The 25,465-nt window shown below is 38.2% G+C and overlaps 2 protein-coding genes across 12 annotated transcripts in view; one reads left to right on the top strand and one right to left on the bottom strand.

Annotated features, from left to right (window-relative positions):
• The window catches only part of LOC307005575 (histone-lysine N-methyltransferase ASH1L-like), a 32,561-nt gene extending 13,439 nt beyond the window's left edge, over positions 1-19,122 (bottom strand). For 10 of the 11 annotated variants that reach the window (XM_079625854.1, XM_079625859.1, XM_079625861.1 and 7 more), the window contains exons 1-3: positions 16,300-16,855; positions 11,072-11,722; positions 6,842-10,355 (exon numbers count right to left, since the gene is read on the bottom strand). In XM_079625854.1, the coding sequence (XP_079481980.1) occupies positions 6,842-10,355; positions 11,072-11,575 (4,018 nt within the window). In that variant the 5' untranslated portion in view covers positions 11,576-11,722; positions 16,300-16,855. Of the gene's footprint in view, positions 1-6,841; positions 10,356-11,071; positions 11,723-16,299; positions 16,856-19,074 lie in introns of those variants that run through there. The other variant, XM_079625857.1, reaches the window with a different exon arrangement.
• On the top strand, positions 19,051-25,431 carry dap3 (death associated protein 3). Its single transcript, XM_079625865.1, has 13 exons — positions 19,051-19,288; positions 19,596-19,637; positions 19,741-19,866; positions 19,976-20,077; positions 20,222-20,330; positions 20,422-20,514; positions 20,594-20,724; positions 21,944-22,024; positions 22,187-22,360; positions 22,466-22,525; positions 23,896-23,985; positions 24,226-24,343; positions 25,235-25,431. Exons 2-13 carry the CDS (start codon positions 19,599-19,601, stop codon positions 25,318-25,320), a joined length of 1,209 nt encoding a protein of 402 aa, XP_079481991.1. The 5' UTR covers positions 19,051-19,288; positions 19,596-19,598; the 3' UTR covers positions 25,321-25,431.
• The last annotated feature ends 34 nt before the right edge of the window (positions 25,432-25,465 follow it).

Below are 25,465 nucleotides of genomic sequence, written 5' to 3'. Positions count from 1 at the left end.
TAAAGGAAGTAACGTTTCTTTCCTGTTACTGAAGATGACAGAGTCATCATTAATTATCATTCTATTCAAACCAATACTGAAACACTGAGAACCTGTGAGACGGCATGGTTTAGATAAGCACTATTGCTCATGAAAGAGTTGATGTTTTTGAGAACTACTGTAATCCTGACCGTGGGAATTATACTGCCAGTTTTTACTCATTTAATGCAAATTCCTCTCCTCTCCTCTCCTCTCCCAGTACTAGTTTAGATACAACACTAAATCAATTTCACAAAGCTCCACTGGAGTGCATTCCACAGCGAGCCATACCCTGTGTCCCCAGCACAGCGGTTGTGAGATGAAGAAAGGGTGTGTGCTTGAACAGACTTTACTAAAGTGATAAAATAACACATTTGACAGAATATAAAGACACGCAGTGAGGATAAAGGCTGCATAACATCACATTCCTGTTATCTCTCTAAAACCTCTCTGAGAGATGGAAAAGAAGGAATAAAGTGTGAGAGAGAGAGAATGAGAGGGGGTGGGGGGTGGGGTGTACTTGTTTTCTCAACCATCTACAAAGGAGCTATTTCTAGTCTCTGGATGACAGCCAAACCTAGATAACAAAGAAACGACAAAAAAAATCCACCTCTGAATGAAAGTGTGTGAGGACATATCAGATATACTCAGTATTAATAACATTTTTAGGCAGAGTAAATACACAAGAGTGCCATTTTTAGGGCACATCTGGCTCTGATTACAAAACGTGTTATTTCCATATATTCGCTTTCGCTTACAAAAACATTCCTTCCTTTCCCCTATTCTTTCTGTCAATCATTTTTCACATTTCACTTGTAGATTTCCATACTCAGATTTCATCCTTTCCACTAGCATCACCAAATTTCCTTACCGCTTGCTCTTTCTCTTTCACCCTTTCCAAATCAAACAGACTGTTTTGGCCACAGGCTGACAGAAGGTCTATGGCAGAGTCTTAAATGGAAATTCTTTGGCAGTAACATGACAGAATAAGCATATAATTTAAAATGGTTAAATGTATGGCAGAAATCTGGGTGGTTCCCTTTTACAGAAATACTCAAATGTCAAGTATTAAGATTAAAGCGTGTGTTTACATAAAAATAAGCACTTTCATACTTCACTGAAATGTAAAAGCAATTTTGATTCCCTATTTGAATCAGCATGACAGAAAAAGAACCAATGCTGCTTAGACTAAGAAAATCCCTGTAGAACCTTAGTTTAAGCATATCCACAAAATGAATGTTTTGATTTTGTGTGCAACAAAATTAAAGCGGTTCTAAAGAGGGATTTTATTAACGAGAACCCAAACCCTAAAGCTAAGATTATTATTGCGGAAATGTTAACACTACTCTTTTATTTCCTTGCAAGAACTGGTATTTCATTAAGGAAATCAGGAAACATTTAGAAAAAGGTATCATTGCATGAGTGGCATGTGGTGGACTTTTGAAATGAGAAGGGAAATCCCCCTATCTGGGTTGTTCCAGATTCATTTTCCATTGATGACTTCTGCGTAATAGGCATGTAAACTTAAGGATTATCAATGAGCAATCAGTAACATAATACTTGTTACTCACAGATTATCATTTTCAAGTTCATTTTGATTCAGCCGTGAGTGGAGATGTCCAAGTAAATGAGATGTTAACTTAGTCATTAGTGAGTTTGACACATTAGTTTGATTGACAGACTGGATGCGAACATGATAGGCGGGGCGCTATCACATAGAAAGGGGAATTAAAGGCAGGGTAGGTGATTTGTTCCAGAAACATTTCTGTGTTATGCTGGTTGAAGGTCTCTTCACATCCTGATAGCAATCAATAAGTCAAGTGGTCTAAATATATTTATACAGTAAATATATCTATTGTCTGTGGAAGGCGTAGGACCATAAAATGTTCGTTGAATCATTCTGAGGGCAACGATACAATGTCCTACCTGCCTGTCAACATTTGTATTTCCATACCTTTGCGCACCCTGCTCGCACAGACATCACACATCATCAGCGCGTTTCATACTATGCAGATTTAGACAGATGTCAGTCACTGAGCACGTAACCAAGACAGCAGCCACCTTTTACAGTTCCTCCTAAACCAAAAACAACAAGCTTATGCTGCGTTCACAGCATAACTACTGTAATTGTGAAGAGATGAAAACCTGTGATATTATACTCTGAGCGGTTTGTGGCTCGAATATATGGGTTTCAATGGCAACACTATCATAGCCAAAATGAATCTGCAGCAGTCAGGTGATATAGGTCAGAGCTCTTTAAGTTGTTTGTTCATTATTTTTTTGGGGATGCTCCGAAGGGAGAATGGGATCTTATGCTTTCAAAGCTAGTTCACTATTGCTAACCACTCCAAAAATTGCCTACCCTACCTTTAACAAATTATAGTGATAAAAAGTGTTAATGACAGTGTGACAAGCTGAGCAGTCACCTGCGCACCACATCGGTCTCGAGTCTCACAGAGGAGCTCCGTCGGAGGAGCCAGGCAGGAGAGCAAAAGGAGTCAGGCGCAGACTCAGACCACAGCCAGGACGAAGGCCTATGGCTATGGCAAAGGAGGGAGGTGCCATGGAGAACAATTGGCAGGTTTAACCAGGGTATGACAGACAGAGATGGAGTAGATGGGCCAATGAGACCGGGGGGCAGAGCCACAGCGACTAGGGTCCGAGGTGAAGCCAGAGGACTGAAGCAGAGCCTTTGGGACTGAGGACTAGGGCTGTCGCGAAAACAGCCATATTGTAATACTGTACACTGACAAGCCAACCGCAGAGGAATGCAAGTAACCCAACAACCATGATATTCTCGTGTTTTCTTTTTTCATAAGGTTATGCCCTTCTTGTTTTGCACTTTGTGCATGTGTATTGAATAATGATAATAATAGTATTTTTACCATGGTGATTTGTATAGAGGCTTCGTGGATTTGCACTTAACAAGCCTAAACAGACAGTAAATGAGAGAGATCGACTGAGCGCATGCGATTACCTGTCTGTCTTTGAGGTCAAGTCATATATATTCATGAAAAGGTTGCTGTGTCTGAGGAAAGCGAAATCTTTGTCGTATCATCCTTTTAACATTTAAGGGTATTTCCCACGAATGGCATCAGCTGGTCAATGCATTGAATCAACGCCATTGGTCTCTTAAGTGAAGCATCAGCTTCAGCGTTACCCATGTGACGCATTGCTGGTCAGCTGAGCCTTGTAAAGTGGAGCTCAAAGTTAAAATAATTTCCACCTTGTTTCATTACATCTATCTTTGAATAAATTAACGTTTTTGAACGTTCGTTGAATGACAGATTAATGACTCACTCAAAGACTGTCCCTTGCCGCCACGTAGTGGCGTAACAATGTAACTGCACTGACAGCCTGTCTATGCTCAGATTCAATGATACTGGTGAAATATTTTGATATCTTCGGTTTACATTCGTTTTGTTTAATTAACGCGGTTTAGTTTTGGTTGGTTGCATTGGTTACTGAATATGTCCTTGTTTTGGTGCCTGCTGACCACATCGTAACACTTGTTTATATATAAATAAATAAATATAAATAAATAAATAAATAAATGGCGAAAATAAAGTATATCGCGCTATTGAGCCACTCAAAATTACCACAAGGGAAATTCCTTCACCACGACAGCCATACTGAGGATCAAGGCGTAGCAGAGGGAAGGCAGAGCCTGACGGAACCAAAGGGGTGGAGGGACAAAGCACAGCTGAAGGCCCGGAAGGCGTAGCAGAGGGAAGGCAGAGCCTGATGGACCCGAAGGGGTGGAGGGACGAAGCGCAGCTGAAGGCCCCAAAGACAAACTGAGGTGGAGTGACGGGCATGGCAACTGGAGGCAGAGCCAGGGGATCCTCTTCTAAATTCAGAGCTGGAGACCGGAAGACCGGAGGCAGATCCACACAGTAGAGTGGATTCAGAGGAGGAACTGAGGGATTGAAGGGAAACAGCGGAGGTGGGGCCGAGGAACAGGCTATTATAGGCAGAGTAGGTGGGAGAGGGAGGATGTGCGGTGGGATCTTTGGAGACATAGAGCTGGACATGACCAACGGAGACAGGAGACACAGGGAAATATCCCTTTCCAATTCCTCATTATATAATGTAGAGGCCAGCTGAAGCTCACCCTTAGCAACGGGAGTGTGGGCGTGGCTCCTCTCCATGCCCTCTAACTCCACGAGAACACTCCGTTGTTCACCAGCACCTACTCCACAAACGCTGGGAAATCACCCGAGGACCAACACCAGGCATGCGTGCCTTGGATCACTTGCTGAGGCTAGTATAATGAAACACAGAAAGAGAGTGATCAGGACAGTGTGGAAGGCACGCCAGATCTAAAAAGTCCTTGGTGTGGTCCTCAGGTTTTCGCTCCTTCTGCTCTAGGTTAAGCAGTCCATAACAAAAAAAAGGAGGAAAAAACTAGGGCTGCCCCTATGCCCCCTAATAGTCGACTAACCGTTAGTCGACTAGAAGAGGCTTGGTTGACTAAGATTTTATTAGTCGGTTAGTCGCAGAAAAAAAATAACTCTACAGGAAGTGGCGAAACCAGCAGGCTGTAACGGTAAATGGCAGGAAATCCAAACATTCGCCTATCAATCATTCAACCTCAAGTATGGCTTATCACTTGAAACATGTAAGTAGTAGCAACTTTACAAGTCCGCTCGCTCTAATGCTAACCTAGATAAATGTGCGCTCTAATTAGGCACATATCCAAGTGTTTGTGTTAACTTAAAATACTCTGTCATTTTTGGTCATACAGATAAGAGTAATGCAAACTGTAAAGGGTCAACTTTTATTTTTTTAAATAACAACAAAACGTTTTGCTTTTGTAAAATAAAGGTCGATTCGGTCTCAGTAAACTTGAGCGTTTCACATAAATGAACCGAAACTCAGCATTGACAAGCGAAATATATCTATAGAAAGCTTGAAATGTCTACATTTGAATGAACATTCAATTTATTAAATGGAAAATAAATATTCTCAGATTATTTAATCCTTATGAAGCGTGCACATAGGCCACTACTTCGGGGATGACGAGTCAGTATCATTGACTTTGACAGCCAAAAACACAGAAAACATTACCAATAAATTATTCGAATGTTTAGACAGTCTCCTGTTTTTTTCACGACACATTCAAAATTGTTACATTTGCCGATGCGCTGTAGCAAGCTTCATGTGTGCATTTGAGCGCTGATTAGGCAATTAAAGGTGCATTATTATGATGTATGGTTTATTAATATAAATGCACGATTAGTCGACTAATGGCTTAAATGAATGACTACTAGTCGACTGAAACTAGTCTGGGTCCGGTATTCTGCCGCACGTGTGGCTGTAATGGTGCGCACGATGCTGAAGATTCAGAGAAATATATACAATAATAAATCCAGGGAGAAACAAAACTACATTAAACCATCAACAATACCGGAACTAAGGAAACTAACCCCCGGTTTCACAGACAAGGCTTAAGCCTAGTCCTAGACTAAAATGCATGTTTGAGCTGTTTTAACTGAAATAAACTTGTAGTTGGGTTTTCTCAAGATGCACATCAGTAATGTTTTTTTCTAAGGGACGTTTATAAAAGTTACTTAAATGTCATAATTTAATTAAGACCTAATCCTGGCTTAATCTAAGCCCTGTCTGTGAAACCGTGCCTAAGGGCTTAAATACACAGGGATAGTTAATTAACCAGAACAGAAACAGGTGTGGGATTAATCAGAAACCAATGACAAAGGAACACACGCAAAACGGGAAAAAGGAAACCAAAACACAATGAAAATAAACAGACATAGACCCATAACCCTGACACTCTGAAGGCTATTAGAAAAATTTTGCTTTAGAAAAATGAACGCAATCTGATCTCATGTTACATAATATTGTTTATTTTTGTGGTCTGCAATTATTTTCTCATTCTATTTATTTATTATTTGTTTTTTGTTTTTCCAGCAGTGGCAGCTTCCTTCTCTGAGAAAGTGCCCCTGATGGGCAGGTATTCTTAATAAACAGTAAAAACTGCATGCACAAAGACAAGCAGACAGAACACACTATGCTACACCAAATGTCCCAATCTTCCTGCTGTGAGAAGTTCTTTGAATGCTGGCATTTATTTCTTACCATATGTTTTCAGCAATGCTAATTAGAAAATTATGCATTGCTTTTGCCTCTAAAGGTGTGTACTTGAAGATAAAACGACTGATTTGGATTTCTTGATTTCAGGTTTGAGAGTCATAATACAAATATCTGTGGTATGAACAAAAATAAAATTATATTCAACTTGGCAATAAATCAAGTTTTCAACTGGTGCTACAATGGACAGTTAGCCACAGTCACATGAAAGTATGAGATTTATAAAGGCATTAAAAATGTATACGGATTTTGCGGTTCCCTCACCAATCTCCATCTAGAACTATCCAAGAGAAAATAACACAAAACAACAATAATAATTGTTGTAATAATAATAATAATAAATGACCATATATCTCTCAGTGGATTTATAAATAGATTCTCTGCCAAGGAAAATCTGTGTAGCCAATTGCACGCAGAACTAAATTAAGCTCCATTTTGGTACCTCACCAGTAAAATGGTCGGAGAAAAATAAGGCCATACACTTTTAAACTTATAATAAATTAGTCTTATTTCACTGTTTAAAGACTGTAATTGTTTCTACAAGCATTTTCTTACTTAGTTCATAGAAACAAAGGAATACTGAATAGAACTTTTCAATGCCAAAAAATGCTAGATTATATATATTATGGAATAGTCTTCCATAAAATGTCACTCAAGCAGTGACAGTTGTTACATGCAAACAAACAAATAAAATAATCTCATGCCATCTTACCTGATATTCTTTTGCCTCCAGCTGAGCAAGACTCCTTCATCATTGAGCTTCCAGGTCTCATTAAGTTTCTTGAAGCACACTGATCTCCATCAATATTCCTTTGGCCTGTCATTCGACTGTGCCCACTGCTAGCAAGGTTGGGGTTCCTCAGGAAAGCATGATGGCAGATTGTTCTGTCTACTAGGGGAGATGATGGTAGGCCTTCATCCCCTTCATCATCGTCCTCCGGGTACCCTGACCCAGCTTCTTGGTTTAAGCCCCTGTTCCTCTGCTCTACCTGAAAGCTCTCTCTCCACCTCCATGGCTGCTGATGCTCTGCCCACCTAACTTTTGATATCGGTCTCAGGTGTGCAGGTCCTATATATGAAAGTGGTGAAGTTTTGTGTTTATCTGTTTGTTTTAAGGGTGTTGAGGAAGAGCAGGAGGAATTTGAGGACAGACCCCTTCTGAAATTGTCTTTTCTAAGCTTACTTTGTCCTAGTAAACCCTCTGTTCCTTCTCTTTCTCTAAGCCTATCATCCACAAATCTTCTATCTCTACCTTGCTCTCTGTTGTCTTTTCTTTGCCAGCTATTTCTACTGAACCAGTCACTAGAGGAATGAGATGTTACATTAGGGTACGTCGCCTGTGGCTTCCCGCTACAAAGTACAGAGTCACGTTTCAGAAACTTGTGCTTCCTTTTATGGAACTTTGATGGGCTTAAAATTGGATTTTTGGAGTAGGGGTGCACAAAAGAGGGTAAAAAAGGTGACGAAGGGTATATAGTTGCAGATGGAGGGTATCCACTATAAAGTCCAAAACCAAATGAAGTTGTAGAGAGTGGCATTTTGTAGGGTGAGTGGTAACAACCACCTCCTGACAGAGGAAAGCCAAGTTTGTGCACTACCGGACAATGTGTAACAATATGTTCACCTGGTTGTGAGGGGCATCCGTTGTTCCTTTTCAAATCTGTCATTCCAACATAATGCAGAGAGTCACGGGAAAAGTCTGACTGGGGTGAGTAGTAACCACTGAAGTTGATTTGAAACATAGTCGGATGGTGAAGGTTTTGCGGCAGACACTGAAGAACGTGAGCTTTGCCTTTTCCACTCTTCCTTCCAGACTTCGCTTCATCCCCACACCCTCGTGATGATATATGATGCACAATATGAATCTCACTAAGTCTGACCACTAACTCCTCAACCTCGGCCAGAAATGCAGGGTCTTGCCTTTTGGCCCTGAGTTGAAGATACTTTCTCTTACATTTATGTTTATGTCTCCTAGTTTTATCATTGCTAAACCCATTATGACCTTTTCTACGGCACTTGTATTGAAGTCTTTCCTGCTCCATCAATACTGATCCTGCAAGGTGTGTTGTTCTGTGGTCTTGAATCCTTACAGAGCCTAACTGGGATGAGGCCGAAGGGTGTAGTGCTGACTGTGAAGAGGAGGGTGGTTTAGATTTCTCTTCAGGCATTGCTTTAACCTTTTGGGAACTGGTTGCCTTTGGAGCAGAATGTTGATCATATTCATGGTTGCCAGGATGAGGCTTTCTCCGGAAAGAACTATTAGCGGGCGATGGGGACTCTAGATGTTTAAACGGATAGGGGGTGCTGCACAAAGCAGATTGGCCATTAAATGAATGGCTATGTTCACCAGAGGTGGTCAAAGGGTTCAACTGATTTGAAGATTCTGTCAAGACTTGCTGAGACTTTTGACTCAGAACTTGGCCAGAGTCTTGGCCAGAAGTTTCCCTTTGAGTTTTAGGTTTACGACCTCTCCTTTTTCCTATGTAGATAGTTCCACGTTTGCTGACATTAATTTGTGGACCAAGTTTTGCCCCAAAAGATGTAAGAAGTGAGGATAAAGCATGTGTACCATCTGAAACTGAACAATGAGCATCACCTTCATTCTTCTTCTGAGCTAAATCAGTTGTGTAACTTTGGCTTTGACCTGAAAGACTCTGAGTGAGTGCTTTATCCTTCTTCTTCACTCTCATCTTATTGATATTTTTGATAATTGTCTTCATTATTAACCTATTTCGTTTGCGGCGGATTTGAGCATCTCTAGCTTTGGACAAAGGGGGTTTCAGTTTTCCATCAGCACCCTTCTTCCCAGATGATGAGTTCTGTGATATAGATTTCTTTGTCTGGACAGAGGAGGAACATTTGGGATGAACTTGTGTTTTGAGTGTTGGCTTTGGGAGTTTCAGTCCATCCCCTGGATCAGGGACATTTGAGTGTTCAAGTATGGGGAGCTTAGTAGAAGACTTCTGAGACTTACTTCCCTGAGGAGACTCTAGCCTGATGATTTTTGGTCGGCCTCTTTTCTTAGGAGGGGGCTCAAGGGATGAGGTTTCTGATCTGGGTGATGGATGTTGCAGTTGTTTAGGTTTAGGAGGTCGGCCAACTGGTCTTGGTTTACCCCGCTGTGATGACAATGCCTTTGAGGACTTCATGGAAGGAACTTTTATAGGTTTCAATTTTTTAGGTATAATTTTAGATGCAGTGAAACTAACATTAGCAGTTTTCACAAGATCCATCTTCTCCCCTTTATTTGCCACCTTTGTCATCTGAACAGCTTTTTGATTTTTCAGTGAGATGGTGTTTTGCTTGGGATTTAAAAGTGACTTGTCACTTAGAACAGAACTGTTAAACTGAGAATCTGTACAGCTGGAAGTTTGAGAGGAACACTGCACATCTTCTTCTTGGTTCGAACTATGCCTATCTTTTTTTTTATTCTTGTCAATGATACGACCCATCCTGGTGCCATCATTTGACTGGACAGCAATAGTTTGGGCAGGTTCCATGGTCATTTTTCTGGTGTCATCTATGACTTCACTTTCATTATACTTTTTGTTTCTTTCTCTGCTCTCCAGTAATTCTTTCGTACAAGTGCTGTTCTCAAGAGTTGCTGATGCAGCAGATTTATCTGAAGCAGGAAGGAGCATAGGTGTCTTGATAGAGGGACTTGCCTGATGCAATAAACCATTTTCCTTACTCCTACTGTTAGTTACGGTGTTACACATGTTCTTGGAACATGTAGTATCTCCATCCTCATTCTCATTTGCATTCAAAACCTTGTCAACATTACTTTCCCTGATTCTAGAAGTCTTTTTTGAAGTTTGCTTAAGTGAATTCTCACTACATGATATTGGAAACGATATTGGAAATGATGTGCTGTCATTTTCAAGTCTGGAAGAAGACTGGTGAGATGTCTGAGCGTTCAGAGTCATAACCTTTGAACCTTCTGAACTGAGGGAGGAGGTCATTACTTCTTCACTTGGAAGATCTTTGCCCTTTTCTTTTTGATCATTTAAAATGTGTGTGCTGTCTTGTAGACTGGAGTTCTGTTGTAATGAGGGAGGTGGAGAAGGAGCAGCTGGAGGTGAATACGTCTGCTTTAACAAGGTAGAGAAGGTTGTCCTATCTGAAAGTGGTACTTTACTATCTGTCTGTGGTTGAACTGCATAAGAAGGTCCATCTGATGGGAATAATGACTTTGAGTCAGTCTTCCTTGTGTTTTTTGATGGTGTCTGTTGGAAGAGAGGATATGTCCTGACTAGAATTCATCAGAAAATATTTGAAGATATTAAGTATTTCAGGTCACTCTATGATATCCATTAAAATTAAATCAAAGGCAGCCTGGATTAGCTATACATTTAAACATATCTAACAGGCTTCATTACAAAATGACTTTGACAGTCTTTGACTTAATTTCAATGACATTTCATAATAACACATTACTAATGGTAAATAAGGTTTTTAATTATTTTTATGTATTACTACTTGTGTAACCATTCCATGGTACTATGATCAGAGGATTTTAAAAGAATTTGAGAGAGAGGGAGATGGTACATAACACTTGAGAAAAAATAAAACAAATGGGAGGAATGTATTTAGCTGTAGGCTTTCCAGTAACTGTTTTCTGGTCATAAGAAACAACAAAAATTAGTAACAGATCACAGATGGAAGACTTCCAACTGGATATTTTTCAGTATGTGGGAGAAGGGGACAAAAAAAAGCGAGAAAGAGCAAGAAATTTAGATCTGAGTGAGCAAAAAGAAAAAGAAAAAAGAGAAGCATGTTATAAATGGAGGGGATGTAAAAATAGATAAAATATGTCAAACTGCTGGTGGCTGAAAATGGCAAGATGCGGACAGAAATAGTAACAAGCATTTGTCTCTATATAGTTTAAAGAGCTTTAGAACTAAAGCATGAAAGAAATAAAGAAAATAAAAGTAAGACTTACCTTTTTATAGGCTGTAATGTCTTGTGTAGAGTCACCTTTTTTGGATGAAGTGGGAAGTGGGAGACTCATCCTTGTGGAACCTTTTGGAGAAATGGAATTGTTGCTATTTTTTTTCTTAATCTCTCGATGTGACTGCTTGCCCACTCTGGTCCCAGAACTGGAGACTTCACCTCCACATGAACTATGACCATCTCCATGTGCAAGCCTCTGAGAGATCCTAATTGTGGGCCTACATATGAAGTTCTCGAGGCTCTTTGGAGGCTTCTTCGTCCGTTTTGCTCCAACCCCTATTTTCATTCTTACATTTTCGTGTGACTGGTCGGACTTTGTATGTGTTAACTCCCCCGGCCTAGTCTGCTGCTGGTGCTCAAGTTCGCTGTAACTATTTTTTGAGGAAGCTTCTAGTTTTTCCCCTTTGGTTTTTCTCATCCTCTTCCAGTCTTCTGTCCTCTCTTCTTTCTCCAGTCTAGGTGCAGGTGTTGTCTTTTGCTTTTTCTTATCCATTTGAACTCTCAGAGTAGTATATGTTTATGGGAAAAGTATGTTGACTAACGTCAAAGTTTTGTTGATAATTAATGTTCAGCTTATTTGCTTATTTAATACTCTTCTATCATCTCACATGACTTGAGTTCCATGGTACCATGGAAGAGGCTATAAAGTAAAAACAAGAAAGAGACAGACATTAGACACAGATTACTCAGTGTGTCAAATAATATGACACATTCAAAATGTTTCATCAGAAAACCTCAGCACAAAGTGAGATTAGATATGCGGAAGTACAACAGAAAATGCTACACTTTTCAACATTTACCCAGATCAAAACACATATCCAGCTCAAAAAGACTGCAACTTTACTCTCAACCAGCAAGTCACCTGAGCTATGACTGTGACTGACTAGTTCAAATACTTGAGTGCTCAATTTAGAGGCGTGGATTATTAAAGTATGTGCAGCTGGCTCTGAACAGGACATGACATACTTTTAGAAAGTAGATATCCTGCAGTGTGACATGCTATACTGTATCTCTAAAACATACATTTAATTGGTCTGATTACTGATCTAAAACAAACAAACAACAACAAAAGCTTACATATAGAGGAATTAATTTAGATTAATCTGTTAAAGTCCCCGTGACCCGGATGTTGCAAACGACTTTTCTCCAGTGTTGTGACGTATTTCCAAGTGAAACGGAATATTGAACAGAGGGCAGGGTTTTACTTTAGCGCTCCTCCTCTCCATCTCTGCTCATAGCAGACTAACCGTCAGAGGGGAGTGGTTAAGCGTTTTCAACCCAAGCCGTCAAACTGATGTCATTCGAAAAGGAACTCCATTCCAGACCGGAAGTAACTTTTCAGATTTTGATTAAAGATTACCACGGCAAACTATTTTTTTCTGTGTATTAACTTGCACGGATTAATTGTTCACCACAAGACTAGTAATATGCGCTAACAAAGTAAATAGGGTCAATTTTGATTTCATGTCGACTTTAAGCATGTGTATATGTTCAGCATGTGTATGGTTGCAACATTCTTCTTTTTGTTGTAAAATATTTATAATAAATATTTGCAAATTTAGGATTCAACTATGATTTAGTACAAACTTAAATTAAAGGACATTTCATCTATTGAACTGTTAACACTTGCAGACAGAAAATATTTCAATGTTGACAGATTTATGGTATATTATGGTGGGGTTGGGAAACTTTCAAGGGGGCCTTCAAAATGACACAATACAACTATTGTTGTAAACATTAAAATCATCTAATCCAAATTAATAAAAAGCTATTTAATAAAATATTAAAACCCCATAATATTGTTTTGATGATTATACATTTGTGGTTATGCCAAGCTCTAAAATATTTTACCGGGTCGGAATTTGTTTTTTGTAAAATTAAAATGTGTTATCCTTAAAGGGATAGTTCACCCAAAAATGACAATTCTGTCATCATTTACTCACCCTCAAGTTGTTTTAACCCTGTATGAGTTTCTTTCTTCTGTTGAACACAGAAGAATATATTTTGAAGAATGTTGGTGACCAGACAGTTGATGGACCCCATTGACTTCCATAGTATCTTTTTTTTCCTACTATGGAAGTCAATGGGGTCCACCAACTGTCTGGTCACCAACATTCTTCAAAATATCTTCTTTTGTGTTCAACAGAAGAAAGAAACTCATAAAGGTTTGAAACAACTTGAAGGTGAGTAAATTATGACAGAATTTTCACTTTTGGGTGAACTATCCCTTTAATCTTTGTCATGTACATTCGTGGAAACCCTGAAGAACATTCAGCTCCTAAAACTTTTTGAATCCGGCAATTTAACGATCAATATTTTTGTGGACAATGGGGCCTTTGAATCAAAAACATTCAGAAACTCTGGTGCATGGTGAATGTAACCCATTGCTACAACTTTGATAGTATTTTTCTTTATTTTGCATTTGTTTAGATAAATGTATAGATGGAGAGGACCGGAAATTAAGTGGGAGAGAGAGGGGGCGGAATTGGGAAAGGACCACGAGCTGGGATTCAAACTCAGGCATAGCGCAATCTCGTTGCGTTGTCAGAACAGTACTTTTCAATGTAGCCTTAAGTGGAAACCTATTGTTGTTGTTTTTTTTGAAGAAGGGAGAAATGTCTATGCTCCCCTAAGACCTGCACATTTTCAGTTGTATTATGGTTTCTCCATTTGTTGCCCTGTCAGAGCAGTTCAGAATACTTGCAAGTTTGGTGTAATAGAAGGGCGGCTCAGTGAGTAATGACGCATGAGATGAAGAATTATTATTATTTTTTTAACAGCTTTATCTAACACAGTTTAGTTCTTTAATATAAATAATTAATGTGTCAGATAAAAAATGTAAACTCTAGGATGCTTTTACAGAAAATGTGAGTAGGTTAGCCAGGTAGAGTCTACTTTCAAATGAACTCTGAATCTACAATACCGATCATTTAACCTACAAAATAACGTACATGACCAGCATGATACATCTCAATATTCTATATACGAGTTCTTTTGGGACATACCCACATAAAAATCCCCAGCAATTTCGAAAAGCTGGCTGAAACTCTGTTTTGAGTTGTCTGAAAGGCAGGTGCTTTCCCACAGAGTGAGGTCATTCTATGGAAGATTCCGCATAATGACCTCAGTGCGTTAACTTGCACAGGGGACCCATAAAGTACAGCGGCTTGACCTCCAGGCTCCAGGGAAGAACAGGCTAATAAAGCCCAGGATCGGTAGTCTGAGACATCTGTGCGTTGTTGACTGGACTCTGTCAAAGCATTTCCAATATCAAAACTTCAATCCACTCATACAATCTTGTCTAACTGTAAGGTAACGTGTCCCACACTGATCTCTCAATCTCTGTCTTAAATCATATTGTGAAGTGCTTTAGCGACTGTTTCTAGCTAGTAAAAGTAACACCCTTTGCAGGTTGTTTCAGTCTTTGCCAATTCTTAAGAAGACAAAATACCACAGCATTTCACTTGTTGAGTGCAATCTTCTCAGCTCCTCCTTTAGGATTTGGTGCTAAGAAAACAATCCCAATGGAACGCTTGAAAAGAAAAATGGCCCGAGGAGAGGAGAGAGCAAAGTACAATGATGTGTGTGTTAGAGAGCAGAAGAGGGAGCTCTGTGGCTATTAGTAGCACAGTTCAGAAGCAAAGTGAGAAGGACGTTTGAGGGTCTTTCTCTCCCTGGGACATAAGCCTACTTTTCAAGATTTACCATAATTATTCATTTTCTTGTACTGCATCAACGTTATCCATCCACAGGTTTCCTTTCCCCACTCTCTGCCTTTTTTCTATCCTTGTATTTAATCTATCTTTTTTCTAGCTTTGTTCATAACTGTTTCTTTCAATATATAATTTGCTCTCTCTTTTACAATTTATCTTTAACGCATTAAGGCATCTTTTCAAAGCAGGCCACACTGAGCAGTTTAAATAAGTGTTTAACTGTTTCCCTGTAAATCAAAAACATATGCTCTTGCTTAAAACTCTATTTTGGTTTTGCTGATACAAATCTTTGCAAACAAGTGAAAATCTCCTATAAGATAACGTTTTAGTCATCTCTAATTAACTTAGCATTTTTTTCCTTTCGTTCTGCTCCTCTCATTTCCATTTCATTATAGTCTCCCTTTTATTCATTTTTACCTGATCCAAACCCTTCAGTGTCAAGTGCAATGAGGAAGTTATTATTAGGTTTCACTGTTTCAGTTTGTGTATGTTATCTCATTACAAACTGTTATTTTATACTGTTCTTCTAATGTACTTTAAGACAACAATACACAGGTTAACACCAGCTTTTGTCAGGCAAGCAGACCTGCTCTTCCTCTGTTTCGCTTGTCAAGCAGATTCAGTCAAATATTGTTAATCTGTGCCATGTGAAAGTAGCAAACTGAAGTGCAATAGAGTTGCAAACAAGATGACATCACTGAGCACTGCCCTTCATTTGGCAAAGCTTTTCTCCCTGACAAGATTTAAGGGGTCCCTGGGCAAACTCAGAGGACTGACCGTGATTTGCCCGCAAATCCATCTGCCAAATTTGAAAATACAAAGGAATATAGCTTTTTTAATTCTACAGGCTCCTATGTGACCTAATATAGCCTGGTGCTCCAAAAATAGCAGAAAACTAGAACATTTAAAGAAAAAGAACCAGATATATGGTCAATTAATTAGGCGTTTATGTTTTAGTTGGTTCGCCGCTTGAGAAGACGAGCACAGCATGTCAATGCAGTGTGAACACGACTTGATTGATGGGACATAATAAGTAGGAGGTAGAATAAGTTACTGTTCCCCTGGCTGTAGATAGAATTTGAAGAAACAGGTTTTCCAGTCAAATGAAAACAGAGAAATGTCAATACGATCCTGCAGCGCGAGGACATAACGTTAATCGATATAAAGTTCTCGGGAAAGTGGCAAAAGGAATAGAGCGACTTCGCTTTCTAATCTATTGTCAGCTGTCTCGAGGTTCGAGCTGTTTATCGATATTAAAGCGTTATTATTTGAATACCTCAAATTGTTTGCGATAGTCACCCGCGTAACGTTATGTTTATGATAAAAAGTGTCTTTGCGTATTCATGCGCGAGGGCCTAACAGATGAAGGTCCCGTTTCAAATTACATTTTTATAAAGCAACGGGGAGTAGTGCACTCCGAAAATGTTCTCTAAAACTAGTCGGAGATTTAAGAAAACAATAACAACCATTTCCACATTGCTTCAAGAAATGAAAAATGACTTACCCGAGCTGCAAAGAGGAGGTATCGCAAGAAAAAGAGCAGCTAATTTACAAGTGTGCGCAACGAACTGAAACGATAAATGGAGGGATGTTGCGTGTCCATTGCGCGAAGCGAAGGACCCATGAAGATGAACATTGTGCAACTCCACACGGTACTCACGTCCCCCCTTCTTCTTCTCTCAGCCCCCCTGTTTCTATCCGTCTCTTGCGCAGTTGTTTTACATCAAAAGCATGGTCGTACATTGTGTACCCTACCCAGATAGCCACAACCCAAGTTCACCGATGAGGGGAGACGAATGACCATGCTGTATATGTTCGGTTACTGAGCTGATCCGTGCAACTTGAGCTAAATTTACCAACCAATAACAGACGAAAAAATAAATGTAAACAGACACGCACATTTATCACCTAGCGGATGCTGTTTTTATCGACACTGTCAAAGAGCGGATCAAAGCAAGGATCATTAAATCTAATGTGTGTGTGCTAAAATATGATATTGAATAATCTAATCCGAGATGGCCGACTTTGAAACGATGAGCAATGATGTAATTGAATTGTGAGCCAATTACCTGCGTCGTAGGCTGGAATGTATCTATTTTGGAATTTAACAATAATAAATATTTTATTTAATATAGTAGGCTACACACAAATAACCACCATCTGAAAAGTTCGTGGCCACACATCTGGCTCTTGAAATACCAATACCAATACGTCATATTGCCAACGCATATTTTTTATTATTTGCATTAAGTTGTAAGAGAAACTGCGCACTTAAGCGAGTGACCGATAGGTGTTGCAAACATAATACAGCTAGGCTACTAGACAAACTGCAAAATACATTTTACATTATTATGTAAAATGTATTTTATGCATTTAGTTATGAAATGCATGTTACACTTAGTATGATGTAATTACATTTATAATAAATAACAGTAACAACGATCTAAAAACAATAATGGATTTTCAACCGAGAATCAAATCCTTGTTTATTAGCCTAATTTGAACGGGGTTCGTTTAAAACTCAAAACAGAAAACATTTTCCCCCAATTTTACAGACAAGGCTTAAGCCTAGTCCCAGACTAAAATGCATGTTTGAGCTGTTTTAACTGAAAGCTACTTTACTGACATCTTAAAATATGTCAGTGCCATTGTTTTGTCTCAAGATGCATTTTAAGGCATATTTATAAAAGCTACTTAAATGCCCTAATTGAACTAGGGCCTAATCCTGGTTTATTTAAACCCTGTCTGTGAAACCAGGCCTACAAGCTAATGACTTATGAAGACTTAGGCCTAAAGTATCATTTCGGGTGGGGGCAACATGTAAAGCGCTTTGGCCATTGGGTCTGTGAAAGCGCTATATAAATGCAGTCCATTTACCATTTATTTACCATTTCAAACCCATAAGACATCCATTCATCTTCAGAACACAGATCTTTTTAATGATATCTGAGAGCTTTCTGTCCCTCCATTGACTGCCTATTAACTACCCCTTTCAAGCCCCAGAAAGGTAGTAAAGACATCATTAAAATAATTAATGTGGTTTAACCTTAATTTAATGAAGCGAAACCAATGCTTTGTTTGCGCAAACCCCCACCATAATTTACCACTTTATTTACAAAATATTAATCTCAAAAAACAACTTCTGCTCTTGCATCAACACAACATGCATCTATTGTGGTGCTCTCATGAACGCGTTTTGGAAGATGAACGGAAGTCTTGAAAGGGCATGAGGATGAATAAATGACAGGTTTTTTTTATTTTTGAGGGAACTAACCCTTTAGTAGCTGTATTTAGACTAAAACCATGAATGATTTCTTTTGGAGTCTACAATCTAGTTGGATAATGCCATCTGTTAACATTCATTTGTTAATTAACAAAAATTAGATAATGATTACTGAACGTCATTAATTGCATAAGATTTACTCGAAAACTATTGTTTAGATAACTTAATATTTCCAAGTGCATGGAGAAACTCATGATGATACAATTTCATCAGAAGTTATTTACCTGCTGTAGAAAGTCACGTTGCAGGTCTTTGAGCAACACACAAGTTTTGTTCCTGAATGGATTAGTTTTTTTGAACGAATCAGTTAAATTAATGATGAACAATTCATAATGATAATCATCAATTAATGATGACTCATTCATAATGAACACAAGACAGTCAATTGTCGCCACCTTTTGGCGAAACAACATAACATACAAATTGTATGTTATTATAGCCATAGATAGACGGTTTAAAACAAGATTATGGCTTATTGTTTTGGCTTAGCCTACGGTAAAGCAAAAAATAAAAATAAATAAAAATAAAAATAAAAACTGAATTGGAAATGATGCACCATAAAAATATGTGGTATTTCTATCGATTTTAACATCTTTGACATTTTATTCCCTGCTATCAGGCTATACTTTCAAATCAACTTTCAAACAAAAAATGAAAATGACGCAAAATGAGTTTATAAACATTTAGTATTTTCATATGTAAAGATTGAATGGGCCTGTGACAGGGTAGAAGAATACAATTGTGCAGTAAAGGATTTTTTTTATAAAGGCAAAAAGTCATTAAAAAAAAAATATTAGTTTAAACCTATTGGACATAAAGATGCAGAAAGATTTAGGCTATTTCGTCAGAACGGCTACTTGCGAATGGCCGTCAGTGAAGACAAATTAAGCATAATGGTATACTTATTAATCTGCAGAGGCTTTCAATCATAACCAATCATATATTAATACGTATTGCGTATTAATTTAATTCACATAATTAAAATCTGATGCTTACCAGCCAAACCTTGACCTCTTGGTCATACGTCGTCGTCATTTGCGTAATGACGTAACATCCGACGTCGGTTGAAACAATGATGGCGACCTCCATCGGCCGTGGCCCGTGACAGTACGACCGTTCGCAGAAATCAGCAATACGTGGTTATCGCTTTACATGTAGCGTTTTATTGACAAGTTGTTTTCTAAGCATCTGACGACGTTTTATTCTAGTGGTAAGTCATTGTCTTATTCCAGTTTGTGTACATGGTGTAGCAGCCGCATCATACCTCATGCACTTTCATGTAACGTTAGCCAGCATTTCTCTCGCAAGGTGAAAGACATGAAGATCTACGAGACTCTCTGAGAATAACATTATAGGAATTAATTTCGACAAATATATAACTTAATGTATAAGACACTTAGACGCTTGCATAACAAGTCATCAGCTTAACAGGTTTAATGTGAGCATAGATTGTCAACCTGATTACATTAAGAGAACATCTCTGGTTAAATATACAAATTGATTTGCTTTTATTTCAGAATATGAATCTGCACAAACTGTCCTCGCGATTGCGCCATACAGTAAGTCTCGTTAACCTTTCATATATATTTATAAAATATAGGCTACTTCATTTAAAAACATTTTACACGACAGATCACTCATAACAATACATGTCATATTCAGGTCACACAGAAATTCAGACATCTCCACATCCAAGGAAGTGGCCGGCAGCTGGAGGCGGTTGTTGCGGAAACATCCTCAGCTGAGCTGAATCCGCTGTCAGTCTTCAGAACTTCAGAGCAGGATCCAGTACGTTCTAAAAACTTATGGAATGTACAGCATGGAAAATATGTTATGGAAACCTCTTTATGTTGTGACATTCTGTCCTCCTCGCCAACACTCTTTTTTTCTTTCTCAGGCATGCCATTCAGAAAGACATGCTGGGCAATACTACACAATCCCCCCAGCTCACATCCAAAAACTCTTCCCCCATGGACTGCCTCCACGTTTCCAGTTGCAGGTTTGGGAACAGTACTTTCTGTGTGTGTGGAGCACTTTAGTATAGATAGTCTGAATAGAAATGGCATGATGTTTGTGGTTGAAGTTGTCTGGATGTGTTAGTACTTTTATACATGTCTAATACATGTTAGTACTCTTGTTTCAGGTTAAGACGTTTAATGAAGGCTGCGTGATGGTGAGGCCGCCGGCGCTGGAGCTTATCTCATATCTTAAAAGAGCTGATTACAGCAATCCTCCCCTGCGTTGTATACTCTGTATCCTCAAACAGAAAAATGCCAGTGAGCTGTTTTACTTTGTGCACATTCCTCTTTCATATTTCACACATTCCTTGACAATGTGCTTTAGATGGAGATACTGGCTCTGGAAAGACCCTGTCTTTGTGTCACGCCCTGCATTACTGTTACACTCAGGGCTGGCTGATCCTGCACATACCTGATGGTGAGCTGCACTTACTCAATCAAAATGCAAGATGAGGTGAAGTTTGGAGTCTGAAGTTGTGATGTTGTTCTCTCTGTAGCTCATCTGTGGGTCAAGAACTGTAAAGAGCTGCTACCCTCTTCCTACCGCCCCTCACGCTTTGACCAGCCGATCCAGGCTTCCCAATGGCTGAAGAACTTCAAAATCACCAATGAACGCTTTTTATCCAAGGTACAACTCGATATGTTTATTAGGGTTTATGGGTATGAAATCAGGTGAGGAGATCACCTTATCACACTGTCTGGTCCACGGAAACAAATTATATATATAATTTTTTTTTATATATATATATATATATATATATACACTACCAGTCAAAAGTTTTGGATTGGTAAGATTTTTTATGTTTTAAAAAGTATTTTCTACTCACCAAGGTTGTAAAAATACAACCCCCCCCCCCCCCCCCCCCCAGTATTAAATATTATTACAATTAAAACAGCTGTTTTCTATGTGAATAAATAGGAAAGTGTGATTAAAAGCTGAATTGTCTCCAGTCTTAAGTGTCACATATGTGTTCAGTTCTAATATGTTGATTTGATGCTCAAGAAACATTTCTCATTATTATCAATGCTGAAAACAGTTAATTACATTTTTATTTTAGGATTATTTGATGAATAGACCGTAGAACAGCATTTATCTACCGTTCAAAAGTTTGGGGTCAGTAAGAATTTTATTTTTATTTTTTTGGGGGGAAAATAAGTTTTTTTTCATCAAGGAAGAATTAAGTTGATCAAAAGTTACAGTAAATATATTTATAATGTTACAAAAGATTCTATTTCAAATAAATGCTGTTCTTTTGAACTTTCTTTATCAAAGAATCCTGAAAATAAGTGTACACAACTGTTTTCAACATTGATAATAATAATGAATGTTTTTTTTTGAGCCTCAAATCCGCATATTAGAATGATTTCTGAAGGATCGTGTGACACTGAAGACTGGAGTAATGATGCTGAGAATTCAGCAATAATATAGAAAAGTTATTTTAAGTTATTGTCGTAATATTGAACAATATTATATATATATATATATATATATATATATATATATATATATATATATTGTATTTTTAATCAAATAAACGTAGCCTTGGTGAGCAGAAGAGACTTCTTTTAAAAACATTAAAAATCTTACTGATCCAAAACTTTTGAACGGCAGTATGTGTATATATATATATTTACTATTATTACTTTTTTATTTATTTATAAATATGGACTTGCTGAAATTGTTTTATAAAAAAAAGTGGAAATTGTAGAAAATGTCATAATATATGCTATCTCCCTCCGTGTGTATGTGAGGAGATTGTTATTGATCACTTAGGCTATATATTATTTTGGTTAAGTATTTGTATGTTTTATCGAGCTGCTCTGATGTTAATCTGAACAATTAACAGATAAAGACAACACAGCGATATGTGTGGACAAAGAGAGAAAGTACTGAGAAGGGGCAGTCTTTAGGGGAGCTTGTTGATCAGGTGAGTTTTCTTCATCCAAAAATGTTTCATAATTTCTACTACCTTCAATTGAGGATATCATAAACTTTGTCTTTGTCACCTTGTTTTATTATTTTATTTGTGTATATGCATTAATTATTTAATGTTTATTTTTTTTAATAATTTTTATTTGAATTTGAACAGGGTGTGAATCGCATGAAGAGCAGCAGTGATGTGGTGGGTGCAGTGCTGCGAGAGCTGAGGCTTCAGGCAGGGGGCGCCACTGATGGCGAAGGGGCCTTTAAACTGGCCGTGGCTGTGGATGGAGTAAATGCTCTGTGGGGAAAAACATCTCTACAAAAGGAAGACAAGACTATGGTACGTTGGCATAAATTAGCCAGTATTAAATATGAATTCATACATTTTTTAAAACCATTATTATATTAATGTTATTAAATAATTAGTATCATTCATTTTATGCAGTGTGAGCCAGAGGAACTGACTCTGATTCATAATCTGAGGAAGATGATGAAAAACGATTGGGTAAAAAAAAATCCTCTCACTTAATATTATAATACAGATTGATCTCTCAGTGAGTTGTTTACTCTCAATTTAAGGCCTGTTCACACCAAGAAAGTATAACTATTTGATAACTAAATTAGCGTCCACACCAGCGATAATATCGTTCATTTTATTCTATTTATAAGTTTGCTGCTTTAAATGCTCAAGCTCTTAAAGCAGGATGGATTCTGATTGGCTGGCTATATATATACATATATACATATACATATATATATATATATATATATATTAGAGATGCGCGGATGGGCTATGATTTAATCTGCAACCGCATCACAAAACTCATCATCCGTCCGCCATCCATCCGCACCAACGTTTTTGACCAAATTTCAAAACTGCACCCGCCTGCCATCCGCTGATTGGGCGATGCAAGGCGCTGCTGATGACAGCCGCGAGACTAGAAAGTTCTTACCTCAGAATATCAGCAGTGAACTCCGTCTCCGATCGGCGCACAGGGACAAAAGTAAATAAATATCCTAAATTAAACACATGTCGGCAAACCTGACCTTATCTGATAGGCTACTGTACAATATTTTCATTGTAGCCTAATAGAAAACACACATTTTCAACATGCTGCTATTTAGCCTACTACTAATGAATGCCTATTTCACTTTATTTTTTAGCAAATAGATAGAAAGCTCGAATAAAATAAGTCATTTACAAGTCATGTCAGGGTGACGACTATAGGACAGCGCCGCCGCTCCCACCACGCGCACCACACGCTGTGCGTAGGGCACCAAGAGCTGAGGGGGCACCAAAAAAATAGCCTAATGAAAAATCAATAATTATAATGCCGATTCAGTATAGAAATGCAGACATCCCAAGTCTCGCCCGCGAGACAGAGACTGTGCTCCAAACCACGTAGCACGTGCACGGCAGAGAGGAAGAGAGAGCAAGAGCGCGTGTGCCTCATGAAGCGCATGTAATATCATTCCCCTATTTTCTTTTTTTGGATATAGGTATAGTCAGATAACAATATTTAACAATGTATACATATATTTTTCATTTGATTGGTTTAACCGCCCCCCACCCGCCCGAATTTAATGAAAATATAATTTTTCGTCACGTCATCCGCCTCCGCGGCTGTAACCACCAACCGCGCATCTCTAATGTATATATATATATATTTTTTAATCAATCATCAGCTGGGAAAAGTCCTTCTGAAAGTGATTTCATCTATATTATTTCACTGTGTCATTATCGTTATAGTTGTGGTGTGGACTGCTGTTCTTTTATATTTAGAATGATTCTTAGAACTAACTCTTTATCGTTATCGCTCTAGTTATCTTCCTGAACGTGCTTTTACTTTCACTTTATATTGCTCTCTGTTATAGAGTGGAGGTGCCATTCTCACAGCACTGTCTCAGACTGGGTCCCTGTTCAAGCCACGGTCTGCTTACCTTCCCAATGAGTTACTAGGAGAGGTCAGCATCCCTCACACACAAAAGAACCACATTATGCCTTCCCCCCCCCCCCATTAAACTGCAGTGTAAAAGCCCGAAGTTAACAAAGCTTTGTTGCTTTTTACTTCAACAATAGACTTTGAAGCATTTGCATAACTAGAGGCTGTTGCATGTATCGTCTAGATTTGTTAAAAGGGCTTAATGTACTTTCTCTTCTCACTCTTTCTCTCTCTCTTGATTTCCCCTATTTCTGTTTATCAGGAGGGGTTTGATCAAATGGAACCTTTTGTGCCAGTTTCTGTGCCCATCTACAATGAGAAGGAGTTTGAGAGCTGTTATCTGTACTATTTAGACCGTAACTGGCTGCAGCATCCACACAGTAAGTTTGTGTTTCTGGAGTGCAATCAGTGGCAACTGGCAGCGCTGTGTGTAAAGAGAATAATGTGATCATATAAAATAAAGTTAGTACCTACAAGGTTTCAAGTCATAATTATGATTAAATGTGCATTCAATGAAAGTGACAGGCAATGTCTTTTTTCATTCTCTCTTTTTCCCTTCCTGGCAAAGTAGGAAGCTTGTTTAGTTTTAATGCTACATGGTGGATAGCAAACGATGTACATTTGGCGTGTAATTGTTTCATTTATGCATTCTCTGTTGTCTAAATCTGGAGTTTTCAAATTGGGGTCTGGGGATCCCCAGGGTTGGGTGCAAGAAAGTCCTAGGGGGTCCTTGGAAATGTTTAGAGAAAATTTTTAATAGTAAAATATTAGAATAAATACAATTAGATTCAAATAAATGAGTGAAAAAATAAATAAAAACAGTACCATAACAGTACTATGAGTTGAAAACTCATAATAATATAGTATTATTAAATAATATAGCTTAATAGTAACTAATATTTTAGACTTTATAATTTCTCTCTCACACACACACACACACACACACACACACACATATATATATATATATATCCTTTTAAATATTAGCATGGGGGTCCCTTGAACAAATACGATCATATTTGGAGTTCATGGCATACAAAAAGTTTGAAAACCTCTTGTCTAAATTAGTATTTTATGACAAGCTTTATTAGCTATTTTATATCTCCACATTACCAAAAAATGTCTTTATAAAACAGATAATTGAAAAAGCCATGTTCACGTCTGTTCATCTTGTGAATTAAGATCATTCTGACATGACTTAAAGTCAGAATAACCTATTACGGTATGTATGTTACAAAACCCATTTTCAGTATCTCTTATGTTACCAACAGGTCTATCTGAAGAAGGAAAGAAAGAGCTCATCTTTCTCAGCAACAAAAATCCATCTATCCTGGAACGATTGTGTGCCTTCTTGTAATGCACATTTGTGTCTCTCTTGGATCTGTATATCATGTGAATTCATTAAACTTATAAAGCATGCAGAATTTTTCATAATAAAAAACTTGGAATAAAAACATGGAAAACGTGTACAGCCTTTTCTTTTCACACACACACACACACAC

This window comes from Phoxinus phoxinus (assembly GCF_949152265.1).
Source record: "Phoxinus phoxinus genome assembly, chromosome: 10".
In the NCBI taxonomy this organism is placed as follows: domain Eukaryota; kingdom Metazoa; phylum Chordata; class Actinopteri; order Cypriniformes; family Leuciscidae; genus Phoxinus; species Phoxinus phoxinus.
Note: the sequence above shows the minus strand (reverse complement) of the source record. Positions and strands in the feature narration are given on the sequence as shown.